Below are 26,439 nucleotides of genomic sequence, written 5' to 3'. Positions count from 1 at the left end.
AAATAAACTTGCAAATCAGTGATCATCTCCAAAATCATCTTGTTTGGGTAAAGCTGAACAAATACGAAGTGCAAAGTGGCTAACGTGCAAATATGAAGTATATGACGTTTGACGTCCTCCCACCACTGCTCGTTACTGTGCACCGACTTGAGCGGAAGGCCATCCCAATGCAGCGTGTGAGCAACACATATGGAGGATGTGCTGCTCACAGTCTCTTGTTAAAAGAAGACACTGTGGAAATCGCTAACACTGCTGCGGGATAACGTTCCAAAATAGCACAGCGGACACTATTTTCCAAATTTATTTTCCATGTTGTCAGGAAGCGCCGTCGGGAGTGACGTGACGAGCGTGTCGGGGAAATGGTGCAGCTGACGGTTGTGATTCTGTATCTCTTGTTGGATCTGCCAATCAATTGTGTATCTGTCATTTAGTCCATGGAATAAAAGCTCCAATCGGATGTGATACTGTTTTTTTTTTCTTCTTTGATCCGCCTCCGCATGCATTCTCTGTTCTTTGCCTGCTGGCGTCGTCTTTATCTGCTCCTTTTGGTGTTGCTGCATGCGCTTCTTGAAGGCACCGGGGTGTGAGTAATGATGTGTGCTCACTCGCCTTCTATCGCTCGTCTTTTTCAAGCTCTGTGGCGTAGGTGGTGGTGACTTTTTTTGGGGGTGTCGCATTGTGGATTGTTTGCAAAGGCTCGATTGGATGCCATCTTCTTCAGTTGCGGTTTATTGTAGCGGGTGATCGGGATGGTGTGGTGCTGGATTTGACTTTCAGCCGATACTCGTGCATCTTTCTTTTCTTGTCTCTCAGATTCCAATTCAACATTCTTCCACACAGGAAATAAATGGAAATGAAAAGTAAAAACCAAAAAGTAACATTTTAACATTTTCAACTGGCATGCATGTGTTAAAACAAGTAAACCACTGAAAACAAGAACAACAGAACACAGTAAAGCCAAAGAAGCAAAACACTCAACAATGTGATGAAATAACATGCAGAAAATTTGGCTGAATGGTGGCTCGAGTTTTTGCCAAAGAAAAAGCAAATTAAAGAATAACATAAGTTGACCGTTTTCAAAAGCAGAACATCACAAGGCAGAATGGAGGAAAAACAAAGCAAAAGAAGAGAAGTCAACTGTTTTTAAAAGCAAAATAAAACACAGAGGACTCATCCATTGAGGAGTACTTCTAAAACAGAAATAAAATGAAGCCAACATTCCAAATCATGCATGATTTGCTAGAGTAAATCTGCAAATCCGGGTTTTTTTGTTCACATTTGCCCTCCAAATTTTTGGCTGACCTCTGATTCTCATTCTAAATGAACAGAGGATCGCAAAGCATGTCCTAGTTCGGCATTAGTATGAGCCAGTGGTTGTCAAATTTTTTTACACCAACAAGTGTCACCACAACAAAAATACTTGGCTGTCCAAGTGCCCCCATCATCAGAAACTTTTTAATACAGTGGTGTCGTATACTTAATGTGCTCAACAAAAATAATATAGTGGTATTATTTCCCAAAAAGTATATTTGATATAATTGTAAGCCATTCTAACATTATTTTTAAACATTTTAATCATAAACGGCTTTATGTGTCCCTAAACATATTTTTGATGCGGATTAAAAAAAATCCCAACAACATTACTTTTTATGGTCCTTGAACAAGCACCTCCAAAACCACAAATGACATCAATTCAAACACAAAAGACACCAACCCCAACAATTGCTCTGACCTGACTACCGTGTGTAAAAAAAAACGGCTGCCGTGCTGTCGGCGCGTTGATTCTTCCCGCTGCCACTGGGCGCCATGATAACCTCATACCACCGCTTCCAAAAGTGTCACTGTCACCTCAGATTTCTGGCCATTCTTCTCCCCTTTATGAAACAATATCAACAAAATTGATATCTATATTTAAAACAATAATTATAAAAATAGTAACAACAACATGTTGAGAAAACCATTTTGGTCCAAATCATCGTTCAAAATACATTTGAGGTTTTAGCATGCCGTGATAGACATTTTTTTTTTTGCCCACGAGAGGGAGACATCGTACAGACATTTTCACCATGACGCCAGTTCCACTTTTAGGCTCGTCCACGAAAGTACAGAAGGAATAATGAATTCATACAGTGAATGAAGAAATTAAAGAAATGCATTACTGAGAATGCATCATTTGATCCCATTCATTTAATATCTAACTATTGCTCAAAACAATTTGCCCAAAAGTACCCTGGAACGAAAACACAAGAGACAAGAAAGGGGTTCAAATATACATTAATAAAAAAAAAAAAAAAAAGAAGCAAATTTAAGAAACCAATTATGTCATAGCGCAGACTGAGAAACTATCATTAATTTTGGGGAAGTGACAGAATTGCAGTGCTACATACCAACTTCAACACATCACTTCCTGGTGCGGTTGTTAACCAATCCCACCGCATTGTGTCATCTTTTTTTTTTTCCCCTTGAAGGACGTCAGCTGTTGGAGCTTGGAGCCGGTGTTTACATCAGCACTCAAGCGGCACTGAATCACTGACTGTTTGTTAAGTGAATCCCAGGGGAAACTATTACTTCTACAGCAGCTGGCCACGATTGCGCAACGCTGTCAGAAGATACAGAAGTCACGTCAAGCAGATTTTCGCCACATTTTTCATCCACTTTCGAACTTGTCGAGAGTAAAAATAGTACAAAACCATGAGGCTGGTCCTTCTGTTGGAATAGGGCTCGCTTAAGTAAAGTGGATGACGGAAGTTCCGATTGATGAGTGTCCCCGCCGATAAGTTTATTCAAATTCTAAACAAAAGTAAAAATTGCAAAGGTTTGAAAACGACTGATGATGTAAGCTGGAGTCTAGTCCTCCTTTCGAAACACTTTAACCCTGATAATTTTGCTCGACTTCTAAATTGTGTAAGAGCAACAGGTAGTAAACTATTAAAAACAATACTTTGTTGACTGATGTTGTAAGATGGAAACATTGAGGCAAGCTCTTTTGGAAACAGGGTCGCTAAATAAACGTGAACGATAAGTAATTCCAGCAAGAAATTTGTAGTCAACTCTAGAGGCGCGTTTTGTTTCCCCCGATAGTTTTGGTCCATTACCAAACTGTACAAAAGGATAGTAAAGTTAAACAATTCATAAACTAATGTTGTCAGACCGAAACGTCAAGGCTGGTACTTTTTTTGGGAGGAAGAATCGCTCAAAAGGGAGTCTGAATGCCAATGTCCTTCCCCCCCATAGTTTTGGTTTTCTTCTGAGCAAAAGTAAAAATAGCAAGGTTCAATAACAAGCTATGATGTTGTAAGTTTGGAAGAGTTGAGGATCGTCCTTCATTTGGAAATAGCGCCGCGAAACAGGTGCCTGGCAGTGGTCTGAATTCCAGAGTTTTGGTTGGAACCTACAGTTCATTTTATTCTGTTGGAATTTCTGATTTGTGTAGGCTTTTTTTTTTTTAAGATAATATGTATAGTATGTATCTGTATGTTATTTGGGATGATTTGCTAGCCTTTTTTAAGCATATAAAGCTTTTTTAAAAATGACATCAATTTATTTGCTTTCTTTTGCTCCCGTCGACATTTACAAGCCATCTTAAGCGTGCGTTCCTTCTTTTCCATTTCCAGGCGGCACCAAAGCTCCCGGCGAGAAAGAGGCTTTGGAGCAGGAAGTGATGGATGTGGAAGGGGTGCACTTGGAGGAGAGAGCGCCGCCCGACACCCCCCACGGGGACGAGTCGGAGCTCAGCCTGAGCTTCCAGGGCTACGTGGCCGAACTGCGCCAGTGCCAGAGCCGAATGAGGAACGCCCAGCAGATGCCTCACGGCGCCGTTCACCTGGACGAGCCAGACTGCAAGGCGGACCTCTTCAAGGCCACCGTGGTCTAGCAGGCCGCCAACAATCCCCCCCACCCTGAATCCACTGCTGCACTTTGAAAGCCCCGAGGGAAGGATCAAACAACTCTGCATGAACAAAGACATCAAGGCCTCCCCGAAAATGAAATGTTATTGTAAATTGGAATTCTGGTGTTTTGGTACGTTCAGTCGGTGTGATTTTGTGTTTTTGGTATAGCGTGAGATTTCGATGACAAGCAATGAAAAATGACAACTTCTAAGATAGCATATTGTTTCTTTTGTGGGTGTTTGTATTCGTTTCTTTAATTTAGTATGGCCCTCAAAAGATTTAATTAAAAGCCTACCATTTTTCTCATTTGGATTTTGAAAATAATTGATAATAAATATTGTTTTGATTTGATATTTTCTCAACAATCCAAGCAAAAGATGATTTATTTTAAATTCCATTTAATAGGATAAATTTGAGACTCCAATAAAACATGTTGAACAAAAAAATGTTCAACATGTTTTATTTGAAGCAAAAACATTGAATTTTTTTGGGGGGGGATCAACAAATTCATTCCTCTTTTGTGCTTCCTGTATTGATTCTGATGGCTGAATATTTCCTGTACTTTCTGCTTCTGTGGTTGAAGTTGTCAATTAAAAAAAAAAAAAAAAAAAGATGACCGTCAAGTCTTTTTTTGAGTTGTTTATAAAGGGACGACTTTCCTCCTGCTCTGTTTATTCAAGTAATGAACGTTGCTTAAGTGTTGCAGTCGTCTTTTGACATGCTGAGCTTGTTAGCATCTGGACCGGGCCATGCTGACAGCTGGTGGAAATTAGAGGTTGGCTAATGGGATTGGTTTTTTTTTTTTTTTTTTTTGGGACACAGCTTGTCCCTGCAGGAATGTCCACAAAGCCCCCCCCCCAAAAACAACTTTTTGGGCTACTGTGGAGAAATCTTTAATGCCAATCCAACATAATGACCACATGTAACCCTAATTGCCTAATAGTGGCAGAGTGTTAAAAAAATAAAGTTGTAAAGTTCTAAAGATAGTTGTATTTTTTTTAATGGAAAAAAAGCTGTGATCTTTAAAAGAACAACAGTGTATTCTGTCAGGGTGAAAAGTTGCAATCTTGGGAGGATTAAGTCACATTGTTACAAGCTGAAGTCATAATATTATGATAATAAAGTCGTTGAATATTTGATTGTTGTAATATGTTGCCTTTTATTCTGGAAAAGACTCCTTTAAAAAGTAAAAACTATACCCTTGGTAAAAGTCTGCCAGTTGGTCTGCGGGGGGGGTGGGGTTCTAATAATTTATAACCAGTTTTTCAAGCTACGAGTAATCATTTGACCAACTATTTTATCTTGATGATGAGCAACATTTGAGATACAAGCGAGCTTCAGACCCCCACCAGTGAAGGGCGCCAGCAACCACACACCTGCTGGCTGTCATTTTTGGACTTTTACAGCTTGAAGTGGAATGTGCATATGAATTTTGCTCGCGACTGGTCTTAGTTTTGGGACAATTAGCTACGCTCAAGCTGTGTTAAGTCTCAGGAGAGGCAGCCAGGCATGCATGTGTGCGTCTCCCCGCGGCTAACAGTAGCCGCTGCAGTGATGTTAAAAGGAATACTTCTGCTCAAGGCAGTGATTCGCTTTGAGTTGCTGGACAGACAATGTTAGCAGAACAAAATCAGCTTCTAACAGCCCCAGACGTGGGGCTTCATGTCACGGACGCCTGCTGTCACTCATGCAGTCCAAGTACGGTCGCGTCCGTCCACCGCTTGCAAAAAGTTAATGAAGGCGGTGGTGTGGCGCTGTGAGTGAGCGTCAATTTGGGATAAAGTCCTCAGTGACAATCCCGACAGGTAGGCTTTCTGAATGTTCCATATTGCGGTGAGCCATGCGCTCTTCAAGTGGATGCTTCGAGAGCATCAAATTTGGAAAGCAAGCTCCACGATTAAAGTAATAATAACAATAATAATACATTTTATTTATAAGCGCCTTTCAAGACACCCAAGGACACTTTACAATAACTGTCATGCCTTGGTCAAATTTCAAAGTTGGACTTTGACAAATCCGGTAGGCCCACACACAATCCGAGTGAAAATATGTGGGGCAGAAAAATAAATGGATGGATGGATGGATCGAGTGAAAAATTCGGAGCACCAAAGCTACAGCAAGGAGGCCAATTCTATAACAGAGTGCGGCCATGTTCGACGCATGATTTTCCGATGGGTGGTACCAACTGGAGAGGCCAATGGGGGGAAAAAAAAAAGTAAGAAGCTAACACTTAAAATCTGGTATATCATAATTTGGGAACAATTAGGGTAACGAAAAGCCTCTCAGGGGGGAGGGGGGACGTGCCCATAGTCCGAATTTCATTCCTGATTTTCCCAAATGAAATTGAAAGTGAAAGATAATACAATTTTCCAAAAAAACAAATACATCAAGTGAGCTTGTTCGTAACAACCAGGCCAGATGATCCCTTTAAATTTCTACAGCCATGGTAATTTACTGGAAACTTTTGGAAGACATACTGACAAAAGTGAAATGCATTCACTTCATTCTTAATTCTTGAACTTACCTCTCAGACATCCAAGCTATGGCTTTCCTTCAGAACTGTCGACAAGCTGAGGAAGGCTGCGTTTCCAGTTCAAGGGAGCACCCATGCTACCCCCTCCACCCCACCCACTACTACAACCTCCCCACCTCCCCCAATCGTGCTAGGGAGCTTGTGAGCGTTGAGGAAAGGCAGAAGGCGCAGGGCGTCCGTGGGGTAAGCACCGGGCGGAGGGCGGCGGCGGAATAAGCCAGGACGTAGACGAACAAGCCCAAATGACGCAAGGGCTTGACTCAACATTGGACAGGATAATACTTGCAGGGATACACGCGCGTAAAAGCTCAGAGAGACGCTCCAAACTTCCACACATGACGTGAGGGCAGCTTTTGTTTTGTTTTTTTTGTTCCTTTCCCGCAGCGCATCGATGCATACTTCCACCATGACATACGGGCTCTTACTTTTTCTTCCATTTGTTCTCAGCACACGACGGGTAAGTAGAACGCACATTTTAAAAAAAATACTAAACGTGAACGTTTCTGTGATCAAGTGTGCACTTTGCTTTAAAATTTGTTTTCAGCTTGCGCGTGAGACCGTTATCTTCAAAGAGCCATATGCAAAGAGTCAAAAAGGTAACGCAACGCGTCCTTGCACCTCAAAGCTGAGAGAGGCAAGCATTCCCACTGTTTTGGAAAAGAGTGAGGATGCTGAGAGTCATAGCGTTGGCACTATTGTCACAATTTTGCAGAAATGCTGAGACAAGCATTCGCACGACACTGTCCGAAAATTCATCTGTGGAAATGCGAAAAGAGTTTCAAGAACCTCAAATCGATTCCGTTGTCAAACAAATGAATAGCAGGAATGCTGAGAGTCGAGCATTCACACTCAAATTATTGTTATAATATGGGGATGCTGTGAGACAAACATTCAAACATATGTATACACACACACACACACACACACACACACACACACACACACACACGCAGAATATATGTACACACTGTGAGAATGCTGAGAGTCAAATGAAAGTTTTGTTTCCTCCCGTTAACAGTTGTCACCACATTTGGCAAAGAATGTGCATTTCCATTTCGCCAGGGCGGAAGAATTCATCACCACTGCATCACCGTCATCGCCTCGAGACCGTGGTGAGTCCTCAAGGTGGAAGAACCAGAAAATAGCGGAGAGTGCCGTAATCTTGCACAGTCACTTCCTGCTCTGTATTCATTATAAATGACAAACGTCTGATGGAAAGTCTTCTAAAAGAGCGCTGCATGCTTTCTTTTGTCTGACAACAGGTGCTCTCTTACGTCGAATTTCGACCGGGACCGAAAGTGGGGCTTCTGTGCGCCAGAACGAAGACATCCCAATGGTTAGCATTAGTATTTGTGCTATGATTCAAAAGTTTGAGCTCACCCAGACAATGTCACAATGTCCATCAAAACAAACCGCAGTATATGTCATCGATTCCTAAAAACGATGGCGTCACACAGTGTGCCGTGCGGTCCCAAAATGATCGACAAAAACATGCATGGTAGATTGACTGAATGCTCTAAATTGCCCCTAGTTGTGATTGTGAGCGCAAATCTACGTGCCCTGCGATTGGCTGGGGACCAGTTCAGGGTGTACCCCGCCTGCTGCCTGAAGATTTGCTACGTAAATCAACAGTGACGTTCGTACAAGTGGCAAAATGATCGTCGCAAAATAGCAAAAAAATCTGCAACCTAAAATTTGATTTGTACAATTTAAACCTCCGCGATACGGTGAGACTGCAAAAAGTGACTAACTTTCTGTGAATAGCGTCTACAAATATACATTTTCTTCCTCGCTTTGCTTATTTTTCGCCAGTCTCTGTCCACACGTCGCGAAGGATCACCGACCCGTGTCGATTGAAGCCGTGTCAAAACGGCGGCATCTGCACGCTCATCCCCAAGAGCACCACATTCGAGTGCTCCTGTCCTGATGGCTTTTCCGGAAGACTTTGCGAGCGCAGTGAGTATGCCACGTGTGGGGATACGGTCTTACGTTTACGACGTACACGCAAAACAGTCAAAAGGTGCACCAACGAAGATCAACCAAAATGCCGATTGCCGTTTAAATGGCAAATGAACTGCTGGCGCTGTATGGCAATTTTTTTGGAAAGTTTATGAATACACAGCTTTGCATTAAATATGAAATAAGTATTCCAAAATGAAAAAAAAAAAGTGTCAACAACACCTTAAATTCCTGCTTTGTAAGAAACTGCACAGTCAGGTTTCTTCTGTTTCTTTCACTTTTGTTGCCTCCACTGTTATCCGTTTTCTTTTTAGAACAGTGCTACGAAACTGTACACCTGCGGCATTATGACGCAGGAGAGTCTTGGGGCCGCATTCATCTCCGCAACGTGGAACAGTGCACGTGTCTCGGCGGCAAAATCGAGTGTCAACGAGCCCGCTACACGCGTAAGACTCACGCGACGGGACTGTCTTGTTTGCTTTCGTTACCAACACATATGATAGCACATCAATTCCTTATACTTCGCTCCTGGCCAAGATCTTAAATTTACCCCACACCCTTTCTTTGATCACAACGGAAGAAAAGACATACTATATGAGTCAGGGTGACTAACAAATGGTATTTTGGGACACACCCACACTTCCATCGGAGGTGGTAAGGGAGGCGGGGGTGTTCATGGGTGTTTACAGTAGAAAGGAACAAAACCGTAGCGATGCTTTCACGCGCCCTCAAGCCAAGCTGATCTTATCCTGGGAGAAAAGGGACCCTGATTAAAGCTCCAAGCATCACTGAACGGGCACTCACGGACATATTTCATGGCCATTCCTTGGAATGATCAAACCAAACAGAAAACAAAGAGAATTACATTTTGTGTATTTTAAACAAGTGAACTATGTGGCCTTATGAACACCCCCTCCACACTAGCTTAATGCTAACACTAACGGAAGATGCCACTGAAATGCTAACGTTAGCATCGATAGTGCAGTTTTACAAGCCTTTAACATTTTCAAATCAGAGTCGCACGTAAACTTTTCCAGATGATTTTTGGGGGGAGGGGCTGATTCCAAATCCAAATTTGTTTTTTCTCAACCACATCAGGTTTTCAAAATAATAATTGAGCTAATATAATATATAGTCAAGTCATACTTATGAATTAAGGGTTAGGTTCAGCAACAGATTTTTTTATGTGAACGGTCATAGCTATAAATACGGTAAAATCTATCTCGTGCAATCTTTTATAAGTCAAACAAAGAAAATAACTGATGTGCATGTAATAAAGTCACATTTTTAAAAAATCAGCGTCAAAAATGTTTTTCTGGTCACATAAAGACATCTCTGGTTAAAATTTGCTTTTGAGCAGTGTAATAAAATGATATTCATTGGCACACATTCTTTATTATCCATGAAACATGTCTATTGGATTCAAACCAGTGATGCACAGCTTGATATGACACACTTTTATGCATCCAGGGTGCCGCTCAAACCCGTGTCAGAATGATGGAACGTGCCGGTTGATCACAGCCACCGGCAAGGAGGTGTGTAACTGCAGATACGGCTACAGCGGACCGCACTGTAGCTTCAGTGAGTGTAACCAAATCTGACAGTGACTCTTCCTCGTTCTTTCTTTTGGCTCCATTTCCAGCATCCTTCTACCATACTGAATATATCCCAACTTCATTGCTGCAACAACAAGGCGCTCTAAAAGGTGTTAAGTCAAAGCCCACATCCACAGGCTGGCTAATTTTTAGCTTTTTTTCCTTTCTTGCTATTTTACCTGCTATCCGTGACGTGCATGCACTCAATGCTGACAGTGAGGCGCTCGAAAGTAGTCTGCCGGCGGACTTTTTGATGGGTTCACGCATTGTCTGGGCGCAGGCATAGCTAGTTGGCTAGCTTTTGCGCCCGATAATTACTGATGTGAACAAAGACGCTCAATTTCTGAGAAGAGGAGAAGAAGGGCAATCCAACTGTTTTCCACCATTTCAGTTTTCCTAATTTTTGGGAGCATGACGAGAACTGGACCAAGTGACGCACTTGTTTTTAATGTTTTGCTCATTTCAAATTGGAGGGAGGGAAAATATTGAAAAGCCTTTTCTTTTTTTTTGGCAACCAGAGCCCGAAAGCGAGTGCTACAACAGCCGGGGCATGAGCTACCGAGGCGTGGTGTCCACGACGGCGTCTGGCGCCCGTTGCCTGCCGTGGAACTCAGACCTGCTGTACAACGAGCTCCACGTGGGAACGGTGGCTGCGGCGGCCCTCAGGGGCCTCGGGGAGCATGCCTTCTGCAGGTGTGCATTTTGTGTGCGTATGTGGTGACACCCTGCTAATTGACTGCCTATTTTCATAGCATCAAAGAAAAAAAAGCAAGCTTGTGACACAGAAAGAGAACATTTTAAATGAAATGAATCATTATTCATCCATGATCCGATTCAGAATGTCCGAGCAGAGGAATTGAATTTACCACATATAACAGATTCTTACTGCTGCTCGAGAAAAAGTTGAGTGAATTGATATGCGGTACTATTGCATCTATTTGTGGTTTACTCTTCACTATTTCACCTCTTGGTGTTTTTCGCGCAAGATGGCACGAGATGCCAGCAAAGCCTCAAGATGGCACAAGATGCCAGCAAAGCCCTGTCTGTCTGAATAGTAATTGTTTCAAGGAAGTATGCTTCAGTGATACATCTTGACTGAGAGACAAGCTGTGTGTGTCAAGAAGGAGCTAAGTGTAGTCTGGGTCGTTCATTGAAGTGGACTTTTGATATTTTTTTTTTGAAACTCATATCATCAATTGACCATAGTTTGGGGATGTCATTTAAATTACTGTGCTAATACAGGTAATTCGAAACTTTTTTTTTGGGGGGTGAGGCATTAATTACTCATGTTTTTTCCCAATGTTCAAAAAGGTTAAAATATTAAAATGTGTGATTTTTAATTTTAACGGGTTGTAATAAACCATGTTGGTCAAATGTTTTAATACATTTACTTATCATTTTTCCATAGTGAAAGAAAAAAAAAGAAATTCAAAGAGATAATTTGACTGGCATGAACAAAAACAATAGTTTTAATGGAAAATGTAGAAATAGAATCAGAACATACCTCGGTATGTGCAGGAATCCTGATGGCGACAAGATGCCGTGGTGCTACACTCTGAGCAAGGGCGCCATCTCCTGGGAGTACTGCGCAGTGCCCTCCTGCAAGATGCCAGTGTGTGAGTATACACACACACAGGAAAATGTGAACATTGGAACCCCCCCACAAAACACTTTATTGTAAATCCTAGCAAAAAAATGACTACAAATGACAATAACAAACGCATTTCTTTCCATAGCGTCTTCTCGTAGGATGAACACAAACACGCTACCCGAATTGGGCGACTCGGACAAATCTGTGGCAGACAAGAAACCAGTGTGCGGGACAAAGCACAAAAAGCGAGTGCCCGGAGCCAGGGGAAGGATCATGGGAGGAAACTTGGCTCTGCCGGGGAGCCACCCTTGGATGGCGGCCATTTACATCGGCCAGTCGGACTTTTGCGCCGGGACCTTGATCGCCTCTTGCTGGGTCATCTCGGCGGCCCACTGCTTCTTCCGCAAGTATGTCCCAGCTCCTTCGCAAAACAAGTTGGCCGCTACAAAATGATTCAGTTTCCCCACTGGAAGGCATGTTGGTGGAAAAGGGGTCTTCGGAGTCAGTGGTGGGAAGTCAGGGATGTGTCTTTTTAGATTTTGTTGTCCAATCAGATTTCAGCCTCTGTGTTGTAATGGCAAACTAATCCAACCATAGCAGTCAGAAGTAGGAGTGCTGGCCTGTGTGACAGTAACTACAGTATTACTAACATTACTAACCCTAATCAGTGTCCAACGTTGAGTGTTTCTTTAACCAATCAGATTTCACATTTGCTTCCAATGGCCCACGATGCATTTTTCTGTCCTCTGATGAGTTGGTGCAGCCAAATCTGACTAAAAAATGAAACACGCATTTAAATATGTGTGGGGAAAAAAACATTTTGGCACAATCCTGTCTAAAACAACCAGATTTCATAAAAATATCGTGCAACCTTGACTGACCAATGTCGATGGGTCGATTTTTTTTTGTGGTTGTTATGAGCCAAAATTTGTGGTACGCGGAAGCGTCGGATACATTGCTGCTTGAGTGAAGTTAAGTAAAGAAAATGGAAAATGCAATTAAGGTACTGTAATGCCCTTGCATGTGGGCAAGCAGAGCTCTCATTTCTGCGTGTATGTCTGCTTATGACAAAATGAAATAATGATATTTGCGGGTGAACATGGTAGTTTTGCAATGAATTGCGCTCATTTTCCCATTGCGTCCCATCATTTTAAATTTTGGAATATTTCCAACGATCCCCATCTGAACGATGGAAATTTACAGCAAACCTTCCAGAAATGTCCCACCCCTTTGCAACTTCACTCCAACATAGAGAGAACTGCCCTGACCATGTTGGTTTTGTGTGATTTTTGGTGACTACGTTAGCCCCCTGATGTCACAGCTTCGCGTGGTGCTCGGCCAGCACCACTTCAACGTCAGCGGTCCCGACACGCGCACATTTGGAGTGGACAAGTACATCTTTCCTAAACAGTTCTCCGTGTTCAACCCGACACTCCATGACATTGGTAATCACACACACACACACACACACACACACACACACACACACACACACACACACACACACACACGGACACTGTTGAATCACAAATTAAGTGACGTCATGGGTGCGTCAACAGCTGTGCGTCACTGAGCAGCTGCATCCCTGCATGCACCCTCCCCTCACAAAATAAACAAAAAGTTTACCATTTGTTTGTTTCGTTTTTTTTTCCCTTGACCTCCCATTTGGACCAGTTCTCGTCAAATTGAAGAAGCAGGATGGTCACTGTGTGAAGCGGACGCCGTTCATCAGGCCCATTTGCCTTCCCGAAAATGGCGTGGCCTTCCCAGACAACTACTGCTGCTCCATCAGTGGCTGGGGACACATGCATGAGAGTGAGTGAGATTATCCAAACATATTTCGAAATGGTTTAGTCCTTAAAAGAACCTCACACACATTTTGAAGCAGAAAAAGCTTTTAAAACACACTTTCTGAATACATTATAACTATATTTGAACATACACACCGCAACTTAAACGCACACAATTTTATGGTATTCCTTCACACCTGTTCTCATTAAATTGCTCGCGCAGTTCTCCAAATAAGAGGCCCAGTGTGCTTGCTTCAAGCTATTTGTCACACCCAGTTGAAGTTCAAAATGAAAAAGTGACACATTAAACCGAGACAAATGCTGTGGAGTAGAGGGGACTGATCTACACCATATGATCCGTGTTGTTGTTTCTCTGTTAATAAATGATGCGACCATCCAAAGCCCTCGTTTTTGTTGCCTTATTGTTTTGTTTTGTTTTTTGTCAAGCGCCACAAAAGCAAATTTGTTGCCTGACGTGGTGCTGTGGGTTTTCTTTTTTTTAACAGAAGCAGATCGTTATTCTAGCCTGCAGGAGGCGGGCGTGAGACTGATCCGCCATGACACCTGCAAGAGGCCAGGGGTGTACGGCAACCACGTCACCGCAGATATGATTTGCGCTGGCCTCAACGGCTGTGTGGACGCTTGCCAGGTAAGAGGGTGACATCTGTAAAGCTGGCAAAAAAAAAAAAAAACTAGAGAATTTAAGATCTCAAGTCTGACCAAAATTCCCACATTTGAGGATCATACTACAAAGTTTTCTGTCGCAAAGATGGAATTGATGCTCCAGCGATTTTTATTTTTTAATAATTGCCTTTTATAAGTGAAACTGTAAATCCACCCCAAATTATGATTACACAACACTTTAATATAATTTGAAACTCATCTGACGAGGTCACCCTTAAGAATCAAATGCAGATGATTTAATTTTGAAAATTTGGCGCCGTCTTGTGGTATCTTCAGAGCGTTATTGAATCAGAACAAAAATAGTTGGAGTACACCATACCACTATAAATGTATTTTCCTCAAAATGAATACACACAGAGACAACTTTTTCCTTTTTAAGTGTTAGCTTAGCAATTGGCAAAATTAGTGTCTTGTATTACAAAGCAATGTGCCAAAAGAATTTTCTCTTTGGATAACGCAGCTATACACGTGCACTTTTCACCAGGGGGACTCTGGGGGCCCGCTGGCCTGTGCGAAGGACGACGTCAACTTCCTGTATGGGATCATCAGCTGGGGAGAGGGCTGCGGCCGCTCAGGAAAGCCGGGCGTTTACACTAAAGTTGCCAACTACATGGACTGGATCAATTCTGTGATCAGACGGAAGGCCAAGAAAACGTGAAAGAAGATTCGTGACTAGTGTAAAAATAGGAATATTTTTGTTTGGTTGTTAATTGTTGATGACCTTTCTCCCACTGTGAAACAATAAAAGACTGACAAAGTACGAGTAAACATTTACCATATCACTCAAAAAAATGACTTTTTTTTCTTAGATCACAACTTTATAAAAATATACAAAAGTAGTCTTTTAAAATCTTCAGACTATGCAATTGTTATAAAACTACATTATTTGCTTTCAATGAAAACTTCCATCTGGTATTTTAACATTTAAAATGTGACAGGTGACATTTTCACCTTTTAATTATGCACAGCGAGCTGAGTGTTTGGCTAGTTGAGCTAAAGCTTTTACCACACACTGGAATGCAAAGTATGCATTTCTTCGGGTGGTCGGTCACGCCATTTTCCATGCCGGTCTTGTTGTTGTTGTCAAAGGCGGGGACTTTGGGGTGAGGGTGGGGGGTGGCTTAGCGAGCGAGCGAGGGCGCTGCAGCTATTTTGAAAGTGACCCACCTCATTGGGGCAGCCAACTGTGCAGCTGTCAGGAACCATGACTGAAGATGACCGATTCGGTAGTCGTGGAGGGATACGCCAGACTCAAAGAAGGAAAAAAGGTAAAGCTTTATTTGATTTTTTTTGCAGGGGTGAATGTTGGCGTTTAGTTTTAATGAAACAAACCTGCCATCTTTTTGGGGGGGGGATTTGTCTTTGGCAGTGGAAAACTAGGTGGATTGTTCTTCGCAAGCCGTCGCCCGTAGCAGGTAAAAAATAAAATAAATATTGCGAATGCAACAGTGTTACGTGTTGTTCGAAATCTTTTTAGGATCACAGTTTGTGAATTTCCTCACATTTTATTGTCGTAAAATAGCAAATTCTTTCCTCTTGTTACATTATTCTCATCAAATCAGGCTTCAAATTTTTTTCGCATGATGACTTATCTTGGAAATGCTATTATAAAAATCCAATCAAATTCATAATGTTACTTTTTTTGTCACCATACTACAATGCATACTTTTTTTTAACCCCCTCTTAGTATTTAAACTTTCTAGTTTGGAGTGTCACTTATTGTTAGCCGATTAGTTGGATTGTGTCCGTGCTGCTTCCGCATCCTGGGCAACTTCATTCTCCAGAAAAAAATGTCACTTGGCTCTCGCCCGCTGTTTCATGCCCGTGTTATTGCAGCTGTCAGCGTTAGTTGTAAATTGACATTGATTGCGACTGCATGCCCCACATACTCACTCTTTGACGCCTCCAGATTGCCTCGTGTTGCTGGTTTTTAAAGACAAGTCAGACAAAGTCGACGGGAACAAGGAGCGGGCCAGTGTCACTCTGGAGGAGATCTGCGGCCTGGAAAGCGGACGGTGGTGCGAGGGTGCGTCGTTCACGCTGGCCATTCTGTGCCTGACCCAGGCGGCTCTGCTGGGTTTCGACAGCAAGGAGACGCTACAGGCGTGGGAAGTCCGTCTGCGCTACAGCCTTGGAGAAGGTGAGAGGAGGTGCTGTGGTGAGAACCTTTTCAGATAAAGGCCTTTCTTAATCATGTTGAGTTCACATGCGCTCACCGGGTGCAACTGCAGACTCGGACCCGACGAAGACCAGACTTTTCTGGATAAGATGACAAGGATGTAAATGTTGATTAGTCTCAATCGGGTAGATCAGGTTTTAAGAGTTACCAAGACATCACTTGCTCATCAGTCGTACGTTCGCACCTTACAAGATCATGTTTGGCTGTTGACAAGAGCACAATTGCCGATAAGTTGTAGGATCAGACCTTTCTGAATAAGGTTTGCAAGATGACAAGAATGTAATAGTTGGTTAGTCGCAGGTAAATAAGGTTTTAAATCATTAACACAAGCGCATCTGATCATTTGAAACATTTCTAGATCAATTCAGGAGTCAACGATACAGAATGTGGCAGGTACAGGTTCTCGAGGCTGCGTTGGCCCCGTGCGCTATATAGGAACACTATATGTTACATAAGCGAGAAACTCACAGTTGCCACTAATAGCAATGGCCGGCTCAGCTGGTGGCGGCGGTCCAGCTGAATGTTAAGGCGGGTAGGTACTAATGGTTACATTCGGGGATGTTCCAGGCTTTTGTGCACGCAGTTGACCGCTTAATGCCACCGAGAGGAGTACGTCATGGCCAGTAGAAATGTCACCTGCCCGTCTGTGGGTGTACCAAGGCTTTTATCTAAGAGGTTGACATTTCTGCATATTCACAGTGACAACAACAAGCAGACTAATGGAAAGAAATGTTGATGTCATGCTGAAGTAATTGTGCAATCAAAGTCATAAAAAGTGCGAACAGTCTGTCCAACCACAACAGTCTGACGGAAAAATCATGCACTATTCGAGCAGAACTCCGACCCAGATGTAGCCAGGACTGTGATTTTTATGTCATTTTGCACATTTTTTTTGTTGTTCTGTCGGGCCTAGTTCACAGGTTCAGTGTCGGAGTCTTGGCGGGAACAAAGTTAGAGAGCGGCCCGGCAACCCTCCACGTGTGCAACAACTTGCTAGCTCTCGTCAGAGACGCATCCCCCGTTGTCGTGGGCCACTGGAACCTTCCGGATCTGCGCCGATATGGGCCCGTACCAAATGGATTTGTATTTGAGGGAGGAACGCGCTGTGGCTACTGTAAGTCTATTGCACATGTAGGCGTAGGAACGACTTTGTAGAAGTTGATTTAGTCACTCTAGTTTAAGGACAATGGAGAACATCTGGTGTTTTACAGGGAAGGATTCAGTCCTAAAAAAAATAACAACCCCCTCAGGCATGAGTCATTCATTGGCTTCGTTTTATTGTCTGAGCCATGTGAGTTTCGGGTGACAAGCAAAGGCACAATTTCATTGAGCCAACCACTTCAGCTTTATAATGATGCAAAATATTATTAATAACAATGAACACAGCATAGTCACATTCTTGAATTGAGAGGAGGTGGGTGGTCTTGGGGACAGGGTTGAGACAAGGACCTTTTATGGGTGACAGCAGGTTTGTTGTCACAAGGAGGTCTGAGAGAAGCACTGCACATTATAGAAAACGTTCCTACAAAAACTGAGGCGATCATCGCTGCATAGGTGTAATGAATTACACATTTTGAGCAATTTGTTATATATTATAGGTAAACAGAACAAAATGCCGTAGAACCTGATCCAATATATTCTTGCCCTGAACAGTATTCCACTTGCACTCCACAGGGGCTGGCGTTTTCCTGCTCACGTCTTCTGAGAGCGAGCAGATAAGCTTCTTGTTCGACTGCATCGTCCGAGGTGTCTCCCCGACCAGGGTTCCTTTCGGCCTACAGCCCATCTTGCCAGGTCAGTCGTTGGAGGTGTTTGATTCTCCGCCAGAGACATTAGGCACATCCCACACACTGGAGCTGCGACTCAGTGTGCCCCCCCCCCCTTCCTGGAGTGCAACGGCAAAATGATTCCGATGGATTCCACAGTGGACGGAACTGCTTCGATGCCACTAAATTATGACTGGCAGCTCCTTTTTCTTTTTTTTCTTCTTCACGGAATTGGCTAATCTTCAGTGGCATTTTGAGTGGCTGCCCTAAGCACCGTCTGAAGTCAGCCGCTGCTGTCTGAACCTCAAGGTTAGCTAACTTGTTACAGCAGCAAATTCAGTTGGTGGTTGGTAGTTGGTACCACACTTTGCGCTCCAGGATGCTAGTCGACTTGTGATTCATTAAATATGAACTTAAGGAAAATGGGCAAACGATGCTTTGCTAAACATTTTGATGACATGAATCGTGATCAGATCGACGGCTTAAACATGAGCTATAAAACTGATGCGAGGACGCTTACTTCCTGTAACTTACAGTAAATAGTCTTCTAGAAAAAATGTCCCTGTTGGCTGCTGCTCTTACGCTTACACCGAACAAGACAAACAATTGTTTGGTTACTAGTACTCTGAAGACCAAAGCGTACAAAAGAAAACCTCAAGCACAAAGCGACATGTGGTTTCACCAAATCTAAAGACATTATCGTGGATTGCAGGTCGCAGTCTGCTCTGGTGAAATTCCAGAACAATGTGCAAGTTTGAAGTCTTCCAACTCAACTTGTTTTTGTTTTAACACCACATTTAACACCTCCAATTTCTAACAGCCAATGTTCTTGCCAACATCACAGTAAATGTGTTTGGCTCACCTGCGGGGGCTTGTGGATATTCTTCCATTTTTCCATATCTGTGCACTTAGATGCAGCCTATTGCCGTCGGAGAATAAATAGAAGCGAGGGTTTCACACGAGCGGAGCAGACAAAGCCTCCTAATCACTTGAGGCATCCATGTATCATCAGACACATTCTGTGATTTTGTTTACTGGGTGGGTAGAGCGTGTCCCCTTATCAAAGTAAAAGTAAATCAAAATAAATGCAAACCTTCTTCTTATTATTATTATTACACAATTTTATTCATTCACCTTTATTAGCGGCGCTGTATTTGTTACTGCAGCGGGGTCCCACTTGGTCCTTTTATGTATTTGTAATTATAATTTCAATAGTAAGTTAACAACTTCTCCTTTTAGAAGAATTAAGGTCATGAAATTATTGAAACTGATGAAACACTGTACAAAATATCAAGTAGGGGGGAGGGATAAAAGAGCTCTCTTCTGGATAATGTGCATCTGAATGTGTTGCAAAAGTAAAAAAAAAAAAACACTACAGTGGCATGACATATTGCATTAAAAAGAATATAAAAGAGTTGTTCACACGGTCACACAGTGGTGCTACACCCTTACAGCACTATTAATAAACCATGTTGTGTTGCACAAACGGCCCGTGTGACCCTCTCCAAGGACATAGTACTTGCACACGTGGCCTCAAAGCCTTAAACCTCAAAGACGAGGTATGTTTTTATGCTAACTCAATCGACCTTGTGCATATTGATGACAGTGGAGGTCATCAGTCAGGGCTTAGTGCGTGGGGCTAGTTCTAAAAAGATTATATGTTCAAGCAGGCTCGCTGGATTTGCATTCTCTTGAGCTCTGACTGGACGCTGGGAACATAACGCATTCTCTGATAGAGCACTTTTGGTTTTGATTTAATCCACAAGGTGACCTCAAATGTATTTGGTCATGAGCAGGACGATCCTGAGCATTCAGGTGAAGATAAAACATCTAGATATGCCCTCTGGAAGGCTGGAGTTAGCACCCATGCTTGCACCCATGGTACACGGTCTGGCACAGCCCCAAGAGGGATCATGGGTCCCCCTTTGCATGGGCTTTCTGTCTGTGGGAGGGGCTAAATTGGTCAGGTGCAGTGCGAAGTGGACAGCAGCCGAAGGCGGGCGGGACCTTGGTGGTCCCATCCCGGGTTACAGAAGCTGGCTCTATGGATGTGAAACGTCACTTTCCTGGCAGTTAAGTAGCTTGAGCTGGTGGGTGAGGTTGAAATTCCAATATCCGGGCTTCCTTTAACACACAGCTTGGGCTTTGCTACGAGTCCTCTCAAGAGGCGGTGGACTCAATTTCACTTTAGAGTCTCGCCAGAAGAGCTGGACAAAGTGGCTGAGGAGAGGGAAGTCTCGACTTCCCTGCTGAAGATACTGTCCCTGCAACCAGACCTTGGATAAGCGAAAGAAAACGGATGGATGTATGAATTGTCGTCAGCTGCACACTTTTATGTAATACTGGACAGTAGCATTACTCCAACTCCAGAATGCAAATGATATAGCCTGGTTCGTTGAACATGAATGTCATTCTCCATGAACAAGAATGTAGCCTCCCAGCTGACATCTTGTCATCATTCTCTTTGACAGATCCAAACACCAGTCAGATCAACTCTGAGGAGAGGCTGAATCATGAGACACAGGAACTTGAGAAGCGACTGAGTATGCTCTCCAATCGGAACAGCACAGGTACATATTACTATTTCCGTGAGATGGGCACTTTACCCTATTTTGCTGGACCGTCCTCCATCCGCGACCTGGGTACCTTTTTGTCATTGTTCCTCCGTCCTTATTCATATAATAATTGTCCTCCGACTCCATCCGTCCTCATCCTTTTAAAGCGCTTCACATACAACAGACCAGCTTTCTTAACCGGCTGGATTGATCATGAAATGAGTGGCCGTAGGCACTTTATGTTGTATGACTATACACTAGGTGGCGGTGTTGGTATAAATATAGTGTTGAGATGAAATAACCTGTTAAGAAAATACAGTGTTCGGCTACACTCTGGCTTTGTCATTTTGCCTCCCGACAACAGACTTAAGTCGGTTAGGGACGATTAAAGAGACGGACAAAAACCCACTTCCGTCCTTGCTTAATCCGTCCTTTTTAAAAAAAACTTCTCGTCCTCTGTCCAAAAAAATTCGGCGTCCATCTCTGCTATTGCCTTGAATTTCCATTGTTTGTACTACCCACAGTGATTTTACTGTTGAACAGTCCATCACGATAAAAATTAAGTCTGCCGGTCTCACTTCACTCACTTTCTTGTTGTTATTACCCGGCTTGCAGCCGATGCTGCATTATGTATGAGCTCCTGATTAAAGATCCTTAAACATGTCTTATTTGCAGCATCGTCCATGTACTGTGCATCCCCTGGAGGCGACGACCGCAGTATATCCGGCTCTTCGGACACGTCAGACACCAGCCAATCGGACGGCAGCGTTTCCAGTTGTTTGGCCATTTGGACCGAATCCAGTAGTAACCTCTCAGACAACAATGTTGTCGGCAAAACAGGAGCGGGCGTGGAAAAGCAATTCGCCAATCACGGCGGAAATGCTTCAGGAGTCAAAGACCCCAGGCACCTAAAGGAAATGGGTCGCCAGAGCTCCTTAGACAGCGGTATTGCCACCGGTAGTCATTCCTCTTACTCTGGAAGTTTCTCCTCATACACAGGAAGTTTGGACAATAGCGGTCGTGAGGACTTTGGGTCTGTTTTTTGTCTGCCTCCGCACTTGGCTCAAGATCTCAGCCCTTGTTCTTGCCCCAATGTTTCAGGACATGATTACAAAGTACCAACCTCACTCAGGTATCTATACGACACTCCCAGGAGTCTGGCACAGGAGTGCCCAAGGTCAGCTAAGGACTCTCCTGATCCTGTACCAGAGTATTTAAAGGGGGACTCTGAGGGCCACCTCAAAACAGTGAGCTCACACAGCAGGAAAACAAGGGGGGCAGCCTCTAGTGGCAGCGCGGAGCCTTGCACAATTAAAACCATCATGACCATCTGCTCAGTATGCGGTGGACTTCAGGTGAGGCTGTCTTGTTTTTTTCCTCATGGTGTTTCTGTACACCATGCCATATTTAGTGCAAAGACTATTTTTGAGTCCACAGAAGATGGATATGCCATTGTGATGTGTTTTTACCCAGTCGACAACATTTTATTCACAACGTGATTGTTGTAAATCCTAATGTTTCAAATCATTTAACAGGGGATGCCCTTCAACCCTGCAAGTGGTGTAGCGATACCTGCATTACCAGGTAGGTGCAATCACGTGATAAACAGTGGAGCCTCACTATTTGCTGGAATGGGTACTCGCTGTGGCGCATAGGGAAAATCCGCAAGTTGTTAATGACCAACCCTGATGGTTTGTAATTGCCTATATATGCCACGAGATGATGGCAAAGCAGCACTTATGTCTGAGTGAAACTCCCCAACTCACTTCTTTGACACCAAGATGCCACCAAATGGCATATAAAAAGAGCAAACTGGTGAGTTTGTGAGTACCCAACCACAAATATGCAGGGCTTCACTGCACTGCTACTTTTGCACACTGTCTCATATGTTTTGTGTTGCATGGATGAACACCTGCATGATTATAAGAGGCATTCGTGATGAGAACATGTTTCTGCTTGCCCTGAGTGATATTTCCCATCCAGCAGATCAAAGTATTGACAGATTACCATGCAGAAGCAATGCCGGCATTGCTGTCCCAGTTCGCAGTTTAGACAGGACAAGTGAGGGTTTACCACTTCCCAAAAGAGGACGGGTGACACTTGCAAGCGTTTTAGCTGAGATCCTGCATTATCCAAGAGTGCCCAAGGAATCAAAAATCAACCGCCATGACTTGTACGAAGCAATGAGTCCTGCGTCACACCTCAAACCCCCACCGCCATTTGGCTCCCGTGCACCGGCGACTGATGTCATTTACGAAAACTGTTCCAAATGCTCTGGCGCGCGCTGCCGCCCTCCACCGCGGGGCACCCCTGCCAAAGTGCGCCACCATAGCAGAATCTTCAATGTCAAGTCCTTTCTAACCGGGCTACACTTAAAGAAAAGCGCAGAAGAAAAGAGTTCTGCTCATGAGGCGATTCAGGCCGATGGTCCAAATGCAGAGATGAATGGTCAGAGATTGACCAGTGAAGGTAAGAGGCCTCTTTTCCTCTGCGTCCTTGAAGCCTTTTCCCACCCCTCTTCTCTCATCTTCAACCGAACCACGAATTTTTGTCTTGGACTTTTCCCCCCTCCTATTCTGCCTTTTCTTTCACTTTCCTTTTGCTCTGGATCTGCTTACAAGGTCTTTTGGGAGCATCATCGGTTCCATGTGTTTACATTCTAACTCTGAAATTAATCACTACTTACAGTCTGATATGGTGATATTACATTGAAAGTGATATATCAACATTACAAACTGCCAGTGTACAGTACCGATACAAAAACATCAGCTTTATACCGTACCTGGCCTATTTTTGTTGTTGTTGTTGATGCCTACACCCATGTCTTCGAGGTGTGGAAGAAAATTAAATATTGCGATGGATCACACTATCGCTCAGGGCGCAGTATCAAAAGAGCAACATCAAATATTTTACACATTCACTTTCCTCTTTGTCGAGGTGTTTGAGGGCTACAGCCGCTACACTGATGCAGGTACTTCGCTTTCGTAAACTAAGTGCCCACACACTTGAATAATGATGAAAGGGCTTCACTGATCTGTAGTTTTCTGCCTATTGGAAACAAAGCATATTCCCCAGATACATGCATATTTTGAATTATCACATTTTACCTTTTCTTTTAGTAATGCAATTTGCTTTATTGCTTTTACAATTTACAACACTAATCAGTATTAAAAGAAATATATATCTTGCATGCAGCTTGAGTGTGTTCCTTCATGCTCATGACGAAAACCTACGAGTGTGTGCGAGGCTACGAGAGTCTTGCTATTTTGTGTTATTAATTTCAGGAATCATGCATCACGCATTGCTGCAGAAAAATTAAGGTTACCGTCATTTTTTTTTCTCCTCACCCCTCGCCAGACAAAAGGCCCAGTGGCAGAGGGGAGAAGCACAGAGCTGATCCTGCTTATGAGATCATGGAGAGCAGAGCAGAGAGAACCTCAGAGGTAGGCTGCTACAAAATTCCCTAATCCGCTTTTCTGCGATCGACTGCTGACGTAACCCAACTGTGGAACTAACTGAGTTTCAAGCTATTATTATTATGATTCTTATTATTATAAAAGCAATAAACAGCTAATGTGTGTCATGCTGTATTATTATGGATATTCTCCTTCTGACTTCTAAAAAAACTGCCTTGCTGTGACTTGGCGCTATGTGAGCAGCTGCAATTTTGAATATTTTTTTTTTTTGTGTGCAAATCTCGCAAATTACCACACAAGTTTGTCGTTACTTCAGAGGAATTTTTCATTGTATTCGTCTTGCAGGCGGAAGAAAAAAGTAAGTGCCAAGTGATGCTCAGCTGCGGTCCACAAAAGTTGCTCCAAGAGACGGAAGGTAAGGATGACTACATCGCAGTATCAACACAGCATATGTTAATAATACCGACTGTCCATTGTTACTTGTGTAGGGCAAAGTGTTGGGTCTGAGAGCTCAGTGTGGTCCGAAAACACAACTTTTGATTTTTTTTTGAGACGGATCATCTCTACTTATATTTGTAAATTTGTTGCAGAATAGTGGTTCCGATGTATTCTTAAATATAGACGATAACAGTACTGACGAGCGCCTCTCATTAGATCAGCTTTCCCCTCAAATAGAAGTGACATTTCGCCACGCTCCGCCGATGTATGCTCGATGTGGGTACAAGTCACTCGCTGTAATGGCAACCATTACAGAACACTGCGCTTGTGCAAGGATCAATTAGGTTTCAATGCTTCTTTTAGACATCGCCAACAGGCTGCGCCGGTGTCTAATGGCCTTTCGTAGAGTGTCCCCTCTGGGCTTTTTGCTCCAGAGCTGCCGATAATGGCTACCTTTGAATTCATATGTAACATGGTTAGAACACCTCGACAAAACCACACATCTTTTGTTTTTGTGAGCCAGAAGTAGGGTCGAGGCGAAAATAGTTTGTGTCGCCAAAAATTCCCGTAAAAGATTCAGGAATATCATGGAACAGAGGTGTCTCAATGTTTGTTTGTTTTTTTTCCAAGATATAAAGAACAATGGAAAGATAAGATGGGCTAAACACTAAAACAGTCTCTACAGGAGTGTAGGGAGAGAGCAGTGAGGGGACTCCAAAGTAAATTGCATTATTAGAAGACATGGGCCATGTCAATCATTAATTTTAGAATAAGTAGCAAAACATTAGAATTAAAAAATGGAAAGGAGGGCTGTAGTTTTTAGGCCCCCGGCAAAGAATTTGTCACTATACACATTTTGCCTTGTTGATGTCACTTGAATGACTTCTAAACTCAGAAAAATAATCGCCTTGCTGTTTCTCTTCCAGGCACAGCGTTGGCGTACCACCCAGAGGCTTTGCTCGCCGAAAGGTCTCGAGGCGACAGCGTGACGTACGTCAATATTCCAGTGAGTCCCACATCTAAGAAGCAGCTCAACTACATGGAGTTGGAACTGCAGGAACCAGGCACCCGGGGGACTGTGGTACCTGCGACTGCACAGAGTAAGGGTGTGTCCAAAATAAATGACATTTGACCCCCCTTTGAGACCATGCACTGGTTCACACATGAGTGAGCACTTCTGTTGCCAGAAATGTTTAGCTGTAGCCCCGTTAGCATGTGCGACTGGACTCAGTGAGGCTCTTTGTTGTGTTTGGACAGGGAAGGGATCAACTAAATACGCCCAGATTGACATCACTGCTACAGAGACAGCTCACAAGGTGAGTACCCAGCATGCTCTAGGTCGCCAGGAGGGCCTGCACTCTCTGGAGAGGAGAAGGAAGGGAACGCCGCATTGACCTCAAGGACCAGCCTATGGCAGCAAAATGCCTCCATTTACAAGTACTGTTGATTTCTGTATGTGTAGTTGTATTTGTACTACTGCTGTGTGTCCACCCTAATAATTTTTACTAAAAACAATTACCTTATTGTTTTTTTTTTTTTTATGTCTGTAAATAAATTATATTCTTGAGCTTGATGTGGATTGCTAAATGGAATACCCCCAAACATGTACAATTTATGTATGCGTACATGGCTGCAGGGATTGTAAAACAATGATTACTTTGATAATTTTCAATGACACCACTACCTTTATTCTTTTTTCCTTTGCCATACATTACCTGGATACAAATTTCTGTTCGCAAAACATTAAAATAATTGAAGAAAAACTGAAAATTGGTTCGTTTGGATGTGTTTTTGTACCGATGATGTCATTCACAATACAATTTTGTCTCCATTTACGACACATCAGCGGTTGGTTTGCATGTCAGAAACGCTAAGTTGTCATTTCTCAAAGCCTACAGGCTTTCAGTCGCGTTTTCCAAACCCAATCGAGTCCATCCACCCACTGGTGACTAGGCTTGTGTCGGTCATAAAGTGAGAATGAAATCTGTAATATCACAAGAAAAACAATTTGAATGTTGTGAGAATAAACAGCTTGTTGCAGAA

General features: G+C 43.1%; 3 protein-coding genes and 3 long non-coding RNA genes across 13 annotated transcripts in view; 3 read left to right on the top strand and 3 right to left on the bottom strand.

Annotated features, from left to right (window-relative positions):
• Window positions 1-4,310, top strand: part of LOC109520319 (regulator of G-protein signaling 12-like) — a 31,780-nt gene extending 27,470 nt beyond the window's left edge. For 2 of the 3 annotated variants that reach the window (XM_019877443.1, XM_019877444.1), the window contains exon 16: window positions 3,615-4,299. In XM_019877443.1, coding sequence (XP_019733002.1) covers window positions 3,615-3,874 — 260 coding nt within the window. In that variant the 3' untranslated portion in view covers window positions 3,875-4,299. Of the gene's footprint in view, window positions 1-3,614 lie in introns of all 3 variants that reach the window. The other variant, XM_019877442.1, reaches the window with a different exon arrangement.
• Window positions 1-13,271, bottom strand: LOC109520328 (uncharacterized). The gene is made up of 3 exons (XR_002169150.1): window positions 13,195-13,271; window positions 11,482-11,576; window positions 1-1,874 (listed from the first exon to the last, which is right to left on the bottom strand). It is a non-coding gene; the product is annotated as an uncharacterized LOC109520328 (long non-coding RNA).
• Window positions 6,564-14,816, top strand: hgfac (HGF activator). Its single transcript, XM_019877452.1, has 14 exons — window positions 6,564-6,880; window positions 6,968-7,019; window positions 7,442-7,535; window positions 7,686-7,759; window positions 8,236-8,379; window positions 8,697-8,828; window positions 9,853-9,963; window positions 10,496-10,670; window positions 11,496-11,593; window positions 11,714-11,975; window positions 12,874-13,013; window positions 13,243-13,383; window positions 13,865-14,007; window positions 14,527-14,816. Exons 1-14 carry the CDS (start codon window positions 6,815-6,817, stop codon window positions 14,698-14,700), a joined length of 1,806 nt encoding a protein of 601 aa, XP_019733011.1. The 5' UTR covers window positions 6,564-6,814; the 3' UTR covers window positions 14,701-14,816.
• Window positions 13,289-15,448, bottom strand: LOC109520329 (uncharacterized). The gene is made up of 3 exons (XR_002169151.1): window positions 15,375-15,448; window positions 15,210-15,292; window positions 13,289-13,363 (listed from the first exon to the last, which is right to left on the bottom strand). It is a non-coding gene; the product is annotated as an uncharacterized LOC109520329 (long non-coding RNA).
• LOC109520321 (protein Dok-7) lies at window positions 15,217-26,439 on the top strand. Of its 6 annotated transcripts, none has more exons than XM_019877449.1 (13): window positions 15,217-15,310; window positions 15,412-15,457; window positions 15,952-16,182; window positions 17,135-17,335; window positions 17,896-18,015; window positions 20,459-20,557; window positions 21,218-21,897; window positions 22,078-22,126; window positions 22,583-23,011; window positions 23,900-23,985; window positions 24,304-24,373; window positions 25,323-25,502; window positions 25,654-26,439. In XM_019877449.1, exons 1-13 carry the CDS (start codon window positions 15,257-15,259, stop codon window positions 25,788-25,790), a joined length of 2,382 nt encoding a protein of 793 aa, XP_019733008.1. In that variant the 5' UTR covers window positions 15,217-15,256; the 3' UTR covers window positions 25,791-26,439. The 6 variants fall into 6 exon arrangements, 5 of the variants coding, with proteins under 5 accessions (XP_019733008.1, XP_019733005.1, XP_019733006.1 ...); XM_019877446.1 differs by having other exon boundaries at window positions 22,529-23,011; XM_019877447.1 differs by having other exon boundaries at window positions 22,526-23,011; window positions 25,323-25,496.
• On the bottom strand, window positions 16,087-17,139 carry LOC109520330 (uncharacterized). Its single transcript, XR_002169152.1, has 4 exons — window positions 16,690-17,139; window positions 16,406-16,471; window positions 16,259-16,301; window positions 16,087-16,172 (listed from the first exon to the last, which is right to left on the bottom strand). It is a non-coding gene; the product is annotated as an uncharacterized LOC109520330 (long non-coding RNA).

The sequence above is a fragment of the Hippocampus comes genome, unplaced genomic scaffold (genome assembly GCF_001891065.2).
Source record: "Hippocampus comes isolate QL1 unplaced genomic scaffold, H_comes_QL1_v1.1 scaffold143, whole genome shotgun sequence".
NCBI classification, from domain to species: domain Eukaryota; kingdom Metazoa; phylum Chordata; class Actinopteri; order Syngnathiformes; family Syngnathidae; genus Hippocampus; species Hippocampus comes.
The sequence above is the reverse complement of the archived record's forward strand: the minus strand, read 5'-3'. Positions and strand labels throughout refer to the sequence as shown.

Bases quoted from the DNA above. Each gene is read 5' to 3' on its own strand.
- LOC109520321 (XM_019877445.1), top strand. From the start codon at position 15,257: ATGACCGATTCGGTAGTCGTGGAGGGATACGCCAGACTCAAAGAAGGA. The intron at 17,336-17,895 runs GTAAGTCTATTG...TGCACTCCACAG, and splicing joins AGGAACGCGCTGTGGCTACT to GGGCTGGCGTTTTCCTGCTC. The intron at 23,012-23,899 runs GTAAGAGGCCTC...ACCCCTCGCCAG, and splicing joins TCAGAGATTGACCAGTGAAG to ACAAAAGGCCCAGTGGCAGA.
- hgfac (XM_019877452.1), top strand. From the start codon at position 6,815: ATGCATACTTCCACCATGACATACGGGCTCTTACTTTTTCTTCCATTT. The intron at 6,881-6,967 runs GTAAGTAGAACG...ATTTGTTTTCAG, and splicing joins TTGTTCTCAGCACACGACGG to CTTGCGCGTGAGACCGTTAT. The intron at 13,014-13,242 runs GTAATCACACAC...CATTTGGACCAG, and splicing joins CCCGACACTCCATGACATTG to TTCTCGTCAAATTGAAGAAG.